The sequence below is a fragment of the Dufourea novaeangliae genome, unplaced genomic scaffold (genome assembly GCF_001272555.1).
Source record: "Dufourea novaeangliae isolate 0120121106 unplaced genomic scaffold, ASM127255v1 scaffold6, whole genome shotgun sequence".
Classification (NCBI taxonomy): domain Eukaryota; kingdom Metazoa; phylum Arthropoda; class Insecta; order Hymenoptera; family Halictidae; genus Dufourea; species Dufourea novaeangliae.
The window spans coordinates 2,093,394-2,104,076 of record NW_015373900.1 but is presented as its reverse complement, the minus strand read 5'-3'; the positions used below and the strand labels follow the sequence as shown (position 1 = coordinate 2,104,076).

Genomic DNA, 10,683 nt, shown 5'->3' with positions numbered 1-10,683 from the left:
ATATTTAATTTTTTAAAATATAAAGACTGCTTTATCACAATCTAAGAACAAGAAAATGGTATTGGTTGGCTAGTAAATATCTTAAACATTATGCCGTAATGTAAACAGGCTCTTTACCTTAAATATCATCTAAATACGTTGAAACTAAATATTAATTAAAAATACATCAATTCAGTTGAACTCCATAAACACTCTAACATTATTAGAATAAAATTTTATGTACTTGTAATTTGTATGTTTTCTGTATTTTTTTGAAAATAGTTTATAAATCATTGAATATTACGATATAAGAGAGTGTTACAATTTAGCTAGTGACTCTCAAATTGCGTAGTGGGATTGACATCTATGTACTACTCCACTTTGATTGCAGTGTAGTTCACATTTATGTCTATTTTCATCGTATCTTTCAGTATTGTTCAGTATCTTTCATTCAATAACACAATTGGACGAAGTGGTCACATATGACAAAACTTTAAATCTCATTATATTATTTCATATATATAAATAGTTTCTGTCGTTTAAAGAAATATTTATATAAAAATCAGATTTGTTATATATCAAAGAAGAACAGACATTTAATTAAAAAGAAGAAATTGATAATTGTTATTATACATTTCGTTCACAATTGGCTGTTTGGAAATGTTGAATCATAGAAAGTGAATATTTATTTTTATGTGTTAGTTTAGTCCAGTTTAGTCGTATTTTAGTGTAATCGTCGTCCACATTGATATCGTATCAACATTAGTGCATCATTTATTACGGTCCACGTAATTAAAAACAAAGACATGTCTAATTAATATATTAATTGTTAATTGCTATTAAAGTATTCATTCTTAAATGTGCATTGTATTCTAATATTGTGAGAGTTTATGGATACAAAGTCTACCTTACGATAAAGACATTTTAAATAAATAAACGATCTTGAATAATACGAATATGGTAAGTGTATTGATGAGTCAAATCATTGTGTTGATAATAATTAATCATCTCATATGCTGGTGTAATATTTTAATAGAGTTCTGTTATTTTAACTACAAATTATTCATGTATTGGAAAACACATTTATTTAATAATTATCTGTATCCTTGTTTTCAGATATGTTTATATAAGGATACGAGATAATAATATTCAATCTGTATATCTTGATTATTTTTCATAATTTTTATTATTATAGGACGATGATGATCAGTATCAAGGTGGTTATGACGTAGGCTCATTTCCCAAGGATTTTGGATATGCACCATTTGATGGAGAAACAGAAGGATCCATGGATCCTTTGTCAGGGGAACAAAAACCTAGAATACTTTTAATGGGTCTAAGAAGGTATCCTATTAAATGTCCTAAGTATTTTCCTTTTATCTGTGTTATTGGTTGTATAATAATAATTATTTTAGGAGCGGAAAATCATCGATACAAAAAGTAGTATTCCATAAAATGTCACCAAACGAAACCTTATTCTTAGAAAGCACAAATAAGATTATTAAGGATGATATAAGTAACTCTAGTTTTGTTCAGTTTCAAATCTGGGACTTCCCAGGGCAAATTGACTTCTTTGATCCTACTTTTGACAGTGACATGATATTTGGTGGTTGTGGAGCATTGGTTTTTGTTATTGATGCTCAGGATGATTATATGGAAGCCCTGAATAAATTACACTTGACAGTTACAAAAGCGTATAAAGTTAATCAAGCGATCAGATTTGAAGTGTTTATACATAAAGTTGATGGTTTGTCTGATGACTGTAAAATGGAAACGCAAAGAGACATACACACCAGAGCAAACGATGACCTCGCAGATTCTGGTAAACAAGAGGAATAACTATAAATATTGAAATGTTGTGTAACATTAATGTAATATATAAATATGTATATTACAGGATGTGACCAAATACATCTAAGTTTCCATTTAACGTCTATATACGATCATAGCATATTCGAAGCATTTAGTAAAGTTGTTCAAAAATTAATACCACAGTTACCAACTCTAGAAAATTTACTTAACATACTCATATCGGTAAGAGAGGGACACAAATTATTCCATACTGTATCGTTTCACAATATAAATTACAATCTGTTTTCTAGAATTCTGCAATTGAAAAGGCATTTTTATTCGATGTGGTATCTAAAATTTATATTGCAACTGATAGCTCTCCTGTAGATATGCAAAGTTATGAACTTTGTTGTGATATGATCGATGTTGTTATCGATGTGTCTTGTATATATGGGTAGGATGCATAAAAATGCTTTTATATTTCTAAACGTCTATATTATATTGGCACATATTTGTGTTTTAAAATAATTAAATTTACACATTAATTTCAGTTTAAGAGAGGATTTAGACGCCGCGGCGTTCGACAGTCAGAGCTCCAGTTTGATCAAACTGAACAATGGAACGATTTTATATTTGCGAGAAGTTAATAAATTTTTGGCTCTAGTCTGCATTTTACGGGAAGATAATTTTGACAGACAAGGTAACATAACCATCTAAGAAAATTTATGAATACATCCAAACGCAATTACATTATGCTTATATTTTCCGCTAATAGGTGTAATTGATTACAACTTCCTCTGTTTCCGTAAAGCCATACAACAAGTTTTTGAGCTACGCAATAAGGCTTTGGCTTCAACAAATGTTAATAATCATTCGACCTCTCCTGTTAATACAAATGAAACTTCAAATGTTCCCACAGTATCGCAAGGCGGAACCATGGGGCAAAATGGTACTGTTGTAATTGCACAGAGTTAACTTCCGTATGTAATATTTATAAATTTCTATTTAAGCCTTGCAACAGAAGACAATGTTTCTTTCATACACATTTTTTTTTCTCATTTTTACTTTACATACTGATAATAGTACGTTACATAATCATATTATCAATAATTTAATTTTATAAATATTTAGTTAACACAAGCTGTAATTACTTTATTATTTGTTATAAATTTTTGTAATAAAACTATATTAGATATTATCAGATAACGTGAATGTATATATATGCCGCTATATATTACTATCTATTAAAATAAGGATTAACATAATTATTTTAATTCTTGTAAAAAAATTATTGTGCTTTATTTCTATACCATATCATAAACAAACACAAAATGATTCATCTTTAATAATTATTTATTTGATGTTCTTAAATTTAAGATTCGTTATCCCTAATATTATTGATATCATCAATAACGTCTTCCATTTCACGATACAAAATATATGGAGACAAATTAAATGTAATTATACTTTCTTCCAATTGATACCAACGTATGTACGAAAATGTTTGTTCGTATTCATTTAGAGTAATTTCATTAGGTAAAGAGTAATCTGAATTTAAACTGAAAGATTCAAATTTGATATGTTTGTATATGTAATATTAAACATTTTTATTTTATAGAAAAAATTAATTAACTGTGTCGAGTCACCTAAGAATGAGTTTTTGGATTAAAATATATTGCCTTACCTGCTTCTATACCAATCCGCTTTGTGTATCAGTTTCGGAATAGAAATTGGCAAGCCTGATGGAGGTAAGTTCTGATATGCTACCTCAATTAGAAAACTGCGACTGATATTATTAAATGAACAAATAGCTTCGTTATTCTCTATATACATATCTCGTGTATTCATATGATATCGTAACATTAACTCATCTGAAAGGAATTTATAGGAATGGATAGGACATTGGACATAAAGAAACACTTTCTTAAGTAAACGTTAAAAGAGTGGAATAAAATAAAATAAAATTTTTATTTTACAATAGGAATCTATGTACTTCCAATGTACATATTATTTAACAGAATATTCGAGAGTTTAAAAAGAAAGGGATTTAATAACATTATACAAATTATCACAGAACTTCAATACTTGTAAGTAGTGAAAAGCACGGATATACATTTAAAAAAACAACTTAATATAATTGGATTGAAAGAGTTCTTGTTAATTAATGAGTTACTTGCATTGTATAGTTTTTAACTTAATCAATAAAACAAAAAATATAAAAAGTCCTAGGGATAATACATAATTATTATCTCCAATAAATAATGGCATTGTTATTATGTTCAAAGAATGCGTTATGAAAACATATTAGCGTTAAACATACGACATACTGCAGTTAAATGCTGAGCTTAAGCCAGTCACTGTGAACAAAGCAATTAAAAAAAAAGTTAAGGCCAACATTAATTTGCAAGCTATTATATACATTTATGATACAGTTGGGATTATCAAAACATTTGAAATAGTAATAATTATTATTATTACTGGAGTTATTTAATAATTCTATAATTTATCGTGTAAGCAGGTCTGCAGTGATTCTATCAAATTCAGGAATATTTAATTGAAATATGTTGTACAACCCTGTCAATAGAACTTCTGACTTACAGTAATTTGCATCCTTATTTTGTACTGCATTATGAAGCGCTAAAGCAAGATACGTGTGGTATTTGGTGTAACTGCTCTCCAAGAGATCCAATTCTTCGCTGGCGAACATTAATTTCTTATAGTTCCATCTAGCTCGAACATGACTACACATTTCGATTAACTGAAAAATATTTTGTAAATGAATCATGTACATATGCAGAGTGCCATATAATCTACGTAACAATATTTCAGAATGTATACATACATTATTCACGGTCGCCATTAAATCATCATATTCTGGCGTTAATAAACAGTGTTCGTAAACTTTTTGCAAATACTCATTGTGAACTGTAATTGCAATTTACAAGGAAAAACTAAATATTCTATATGTATGTAAATGTATATTTGGATCTCAGAGCCAGAGTGTAATTAAGCAGAGCTTAAAAACTGTTATTTTGAAACAGTTACGAAGAACCTTTATTCTGCATAAGTCGTACAAAGAATCTAAATATCAAACTATATCAGTTTCAGTTACGGTTCCTAAACCAGCTCTCATATCAGTTCTGTAGCCGTTATTTTTTAGGTTCTATATAAGTTCCAAAACGGTTATAGAACTGATTCTCGTAACGATTGTACAGAATTCTACAGTAAATGAAATCACAATATATCATTTTATAATATGAAAAGTGTTCGTTAATATAAATTTTTAACTACTTAACAAAATTTTACCATACTTCGCAAAAAATATGCTTATGTGTATACAGTAATCTATAAACGTGATATGTTGTGATTTCATTTACTGTAAAATTCTATACAATCGTTAGGAGAATCGGTTCTAGAACCGTTTTGGAACTTATATAGAACCTAAAAATAACGGTTATGGAACTGATATGGGAGCTGATATAAGAACCATAACTGAAACTGATATTGTCTGAAATTTAGGTTCTTCATAACAATTATTCAGAATAAATGTACTTCGTAACTGTTTCAATCGGAACCTTTATATAACAGTTTGAAACAGTTGTTTTCGGAACCGTTTCAAGCCCTGGCATTAAGTCACACTTTTCAAACTTCAGAGGTGAGCAAATCAAAGGTGCAAATACCTTGGAACTTTGAAACCGTTCGGTAAGAATTATTTATTATTTATTCAAACTATTGAATGGATTTAAGAGAAATCTACATATAAAAATGGTGAACTTTTTTTTTTTAATATCATTCTTAGACTACTATGTGCCTATATTAAAAACTAAACGACTTAGAAGGAAATAATTTTTACCATCGGAAAGATTGAAATATTTGATATAGGAAATATGCAAAATGTCGTTTTAAAAAAAAAAAAGTGGACTTAATACACTCTGGCTCTGGAGTCTAGATATTGTTTTGTAAATTACAAATTCGTTTTACCTGACACGATCGTATCGAGACACTCAGCTTGCGTCAAAGATTTCTCGAAAACAAGACTTAAATTTTGCAGCACTTGGCCCGACAAGTACGTATGTATCGAGGTAATCGCGTGTAATAAACAAAACCGCAAACTTTCGATACGTCTTATGTGAAATTGTTCCAACTTATTTTTGTTGCACATTGATTTTGAACCTTCCAGATCTACAAAAAAAAAAGTAACACAGTTCGTTAATAATTTGAAAAATTATCCATGCGTGATGATCTACCAGTATTTCTTCTCACCACAGAATCTTAAATTATTCAATGTCCATAAAGCCCATTTCAATCTTAATTGAAATCTGAATATTTCATTATATTTTATTAAAGTTTCTTTATTCAATATAATATTTATAGGCCAGCCTATCGCATAGTGTAATGTTATATCATCCACGGCCACTAACACTTGATTTGTGTACGTACTACAAACCGAAACAGACCAACGTGAACTTAAATCCGACCACTTCTGAGACAGGGTTTCCTCGAGTATACATGATAAGTAGTACGAATTATTCCACATTTGATTACATTCGATCTGCAAAGAAAGTAACTTTATAACGAAGAAACAACAAATAAACTAAAAAATATTTTATAGTATACCTCTTGGAACAACTTCTGGTAAAATTTGCTCATAATGTGGCCTGCTTCCATCATGTACACGGATCTCATTAATGTCAAATGAGACTCCATTTTATATTCCTCTGACATTATATTCTTTACTAATTTGCTAGCACTATTGTATCTTGAAACTAGAATTTCTGCTAAAATGCTCTCTAATATTTTTCGAAATGGCAAAATATAATCTGATACCTTTTCAAGTCTGAAAGTACACGGTATAAGTTTAAAAAACGATATCTTTCATAATATTTCATGTTTATAGTCGAAGTACCTTTCAAATAAATTGTTAGAACATATTTCGGTCCTCTTGACTTTGGAGCAACAAACGTCAGTTACATCCGTTTTTAATAATTCAGGAGGAATGTAGTCTTCCAAAGCTTTTAATAGAAATGGATTATTGAATTCGGTCAATTGTTGTATAATAGCTCTTTCCACATCATCATCATATTTATCAGATGTTTCTGCATTTTCTTGGCATGAGCCTTCTTTCAGTTCGTGCATGCTATATTTAGCAATTTCGATTTTTAATTTACAGTAAAACTCGTCGTTTAAAGGCATCTTTATTTCTATAAGAAGAAAGTAATTAGATATTTCATGTTGTAGTGGGAAGCGAGTTATTAATAAAAAAATATTCTACGTTACCATTTACAGTGTTAATTTTCCATATGTCTGTAATACGATCTAGAGATACTAACAATTCGATACTTTGTCCCATACGTTGCACTTTCTTTATTAGAAACTGCATTATCGGGTCCTCCATACATATACTATCCAAAGATCTTAGAGAAAATGCTTTATACTGTTCGTTATTTTCTGACGTTGTACCATTTAAACACCTAAATAAAAACGATAATTGCGATCTACTATGATTTCAGTTTGCATTCAAGTATTCTTACCTGACAATTATAAATTCGCCTCTCCAATCTTCAAATCGTCCCTCGCTTAACCATGTATCGATTATATTTAGATAAACATTAAGACTAGACAAATATAAGCTAGCACAGATATTTGATCTTTTTCGATTGTGCGACTTCTGCATTTCAAAATACAGAGACGATAATAACTTAGACGCACACATCCAATTTGGATGAATTTTCCAGTCGGACACAGCTCTTTGATGAACTTCGTATAGAATTTTTATATTATACAAATGTGTTTTTAAGAGAGTCGACAAGGACAAAAATGTAAAAGTTTCATCTGGAAAACAATATAGTTAGCTACGCGATCATAAACTCATTGATTCGAGAAGAAACTTAGCTATACCTTGTTTCATAAGATTCTTTTCTATATCAATTATTTCATTTTTAAATTTCATCAAATGTTGTCTCAGCGCTGCATTATATGCTTCGTAAGTTAAAGGTGGTTTTTTATACAGACTATTCTCTTTTGAGTATATTTCGACGCCAAACTGTTCTATCTCATGTATCATAGAAAAGTACTCACAAAACGGTAAAAGAATACTATTAAAAGCAACCTAAAAGTTTCTAGTAGTAATATTTGTGAGTAATCAAAAATCATTTATATTGTATATACCAAATGTATTTTTATGAAATTGTTCACTTGTACACATACTTACAGCAGTTAAGCTGGGTACAGATATATCAGGACGAATACAAAAATCTTTATCTTCGTTTTGTTGAAATACCACCATATGCGTAGGAACATAAAACATCCACAATAATTCCCTGCATACTAGATATTCACCGAGGGTCCCACAGTTACTACAATCTGTCTCAGTTGCTTTCTGCCTGTTTGATATTAATACAATGAAGATGCATATGCAACATAAAATGAAGAAATTTTTCTTATAGAGAAAAAAGTTAAGTACCAAATTTCACAAAGATAAGCATCGCAAAACTGACTCTTCACCGGATATTTCCACCAATCCAATTCGTTCCACCATGTGTTCTGAACATTTGATAACAACCAATTCCTGGATTTAAGTTCTTCATTTAGTGCTGCAGACAATGTATTTATTTCTTTTTCAGTAGTAGTAGCTATACATATCGCTTTATCTGTGTCTGTAAGATTTGTACATGCTTGAAAGTTTGTACTTAAGTCAGGAACATCTTCAGCATTATCAGACCATTCCTATTAAAATTGATACAAAACTATATAGAAACTAATAATATAGAACTATATTATATATAATTCTAAAAGTATTTACACTTTCAGTGTCGCTCTTATAACCATTGAAAAAAGCCTCTTGACCTTCTTTTAAATACTGGGCCCAATCGATTTCTTCTGTAGTTTCAATTTCCTTTTCACCGGATGCATTGAAAGTACATTCTCCACGTGTTGGTTTCAAACTTTCCAAATCGCATTGATTAGTGTCCTTGGACAATTCCAAGAGTAAAGTTAGCAAATACCATTGTAAATCATATTGTGGATGTTGTTCAAAATCAAAACTTGATAAAAACATATTAACAAGTTCTTCAAACTTTTGGGCTACATCGTACTTTCCATGAATTGAAAATTTTGTGATCAGAGCCTTAATAGCTTCTTTTGTAGTGTTACTGTTAATAGATAGAAATCGATGATGTTTAATACTATTCATACAAAACCGTTCGCAAATTTGAAATCCTTCTTCATTTTGCTACAATCAAGAAAAGTTATTATAAATGTATAACATTTGCTAAAATAAATAACAAAATAATATATACCATTGTAATATAAACGCATTGATTATTAAATTAATTTAGTGTATATATTACCTCAAATGAAGTTATTGCTGTTATTAATTGCTTCATATCATTATGAATATCGTTTAATGTTTTTGTACCCATTTTATCCTTAAAACGTAAATGATGCAAATTGAAAACTTCGTTAAAATGCTAAAAACAATTTTAAATTAAGTCAGAGAAAAAAACTATTATTGACACTGGCACTTTTCAAAATTCAAACCTTTGATAAATTCTTTATTCGGCTTTTTAAATAAATTTTTAAAAATAAACATTTTTTACGTTTTTCTCTCATGCATAATTTCAAATTTACTGACTACAATATGGTAACAATTATACTGTTATAATAAAGACATTTTTCAAGCCTCTATGAAGAAAAATAAACTACGATTCAACAATCCTGCGCAGAATTTCTACGCGCATAAGAGCCCAGACGATGTACATATTATCACAGCGTCTGTGGTATCGACACTGAACTCTATACTACCTGGAATGCGCACTACGGGTATAACAAAACGGCCTGCCCTGTAGAAACAGAACGACTGAACGGGTATCTGTGTCTCATTCTTACTACATGTCACTGAAATATAGTCGCATCAACAGAAGTTTACGTTCACACGGTTTATTCGGCAAGAGTTCCTCTTTCTTCACGACCGTGAATATGTATATGGACATGTATATGTATATGTGTAGAGAATTAATTTCATTTGAAAGTTGAACATAAATATATGTATGTACTTTCTTTATTCTGGCACTTTTTTTACATGAAATTATTACATAAATGAAGTATTAAAGTCGAGTCGTATGTATGTTCAAGTTAGTATTTTTTTTTTTTTTTTTTTTTTTTTTTTTTTTTTTCGTGAGGAAATGCGTTACGCACACCCCCGCATCCCCCGACGGGGAGGGGGCGGGGGTAGTGTGGGACTCACCCCCCGGACTGGGTGTCCGGGAGGGATACCCACTAAAACCTCACGGTGGCCGGGCTCGGCGCTGTGCGGGGAGGCACCGGGATCTCTTGCGAACACGACCGGTACCTCCCCAGCGCCCGCTCCGCCAGTGGACGGCGGAGCGCCCTCTCTGTGGTGGGGGAAGCGGACCTCCCCCCCCACCGAACCGCGGGTGCCACAGTCCGCGCAGTCCCGCGGTCCCAACAGTCCCTTTTAGTCGCCTCTTACGACAGGCAGGGATTACCGTGGGCGTATTCTGTCCCCCGCCACACAGGGGAGATACCTGCTAGACCTAAGTTTACACAGGGTAGTACCACCGACTAGGTATAGGATAGACCTATCATCTTATGGGACTTCGTGTCTCATGTTCTGAAATACCGATAGTGTAAAAAGTCAGGGATTTTCTGCTGCCCTCTACGTTATGAGAATGGTGAATTTGTGAACTACGTTAAATCTAAGAAAGGACCATGGTCGTGAACGGATTCTCTTCCGTTCGCTCGCTATAAAGTAGACGTATTACAAAGGAGTCTTGGGTTCAAATCCCGACGGACCTATATTAGTTTTTCTTCGCGTACAAAAAAGTTATTGCGTTTAATATTGTTTTTATGGATATGTATATGTATTATTATGTACATTTGAGTAAATTATTT

General features: G+C 31.2%; 2 protein-coding genes across 2 annotated transcripts; one reads left to right on the top strand and one right to left on the bottom strand.

Moving 5' to 3' along the window:
* The first annotated feature begins 871 nt into the window (after positions 1-871).
* Positions 872-2,910, top strand: LOC107193557 (ras-related GTP-binding protein D). The gene is made up of 7 exons (XM_015583026.1): positions 872-939; positions 1,175-1,323; positions 1,395-1,801; positions 1,877-2,013; positions 2,082-2,224; positions 2,322-2,470; positions 2,546-2,910. The coding sequence occupies exons 1-7, from the start codon at positions 937-939 to the stop codon at positions 2,743-2,745; spliced, it is 1,188 nt and encodes a 395-aa protein (XP_015438512.1). The 5' UTR covers positions 872-936; the 3' UTR covers positions 2,746-2,910.
* Positions 2,911-4,253: 1,343 nt separating this feature from the next.
* LOC107193548 (gamma-tubulin complex component 5) lies at positions 4,254-9,191 on the bottom strand. The gene is made up of 13 exons (XM_015583017.1): positions 9,120-9,191; positions 8,573-9,001; positions 8,234-8,496; positions 7,982-8,153; positions 7,669-7,879; positions 7,302-7,602; positions 7,043-7,241; positions 6,677-6,963; positions 6,388-6,607; positions 6,034-6,322; positions 5,752-5,952; positions 4,613-4,695; positions 4,254-4,528 (listed from the first exon to the last, which is right to left on the bottom strand). The coding sequence occupies exons 1-13, from the start codon at positions 9,189-9,191 to the stop codon at positions 4,274-4,276; spliced, it is 2,982 nt and encodes a 993-aa protein (XP_015438503.1). The 3' UTR covers positions 4,254-4,273.
* Positions 9,192-10,683: the final 1,492 nt, after the last annotated feature.

Bases quoted from the DNA above. Each gene is read 5' to 3' on its own strand.
- LOC107193548 (XM_015583017.1), bottom strand. From the start codon at position 9,191: ATGGGTACAAAAACATTAAACGATATTCATAATGATATGAAGCAATTA. The intron at 7,880-7,981 runs GTAAGTATGTGT...AGAAACTTTTAG, and splicing joins CTGTACCCAGCTTAACTGCT to GTTGCTTTTAATAGTATTCT. The intron at 5,953-6,033 runs GTGAGAAGAAAT...TTTTTTTTGTAG, and splicing joins GAATAATTTAAGATTCTGTG to ATCTGGAAGGTTCAAAATCA.
- LOC107193557 (XM_015583026.1), top strand. The intron at 1,802-1,876 runs GTAAACAAGAGG...TGTATATTACAG, and splicing joins CGATGACCTCGCAGATTCTG to GATGTGACCAAATACATCTA. The intron at 2,225-2,321 runs GTAGGATGCATA...CATTAATTTCAG, and splicing joins GATGTGTCTTGTATATATGG to TTTAAGAGAGGATTTAGACG.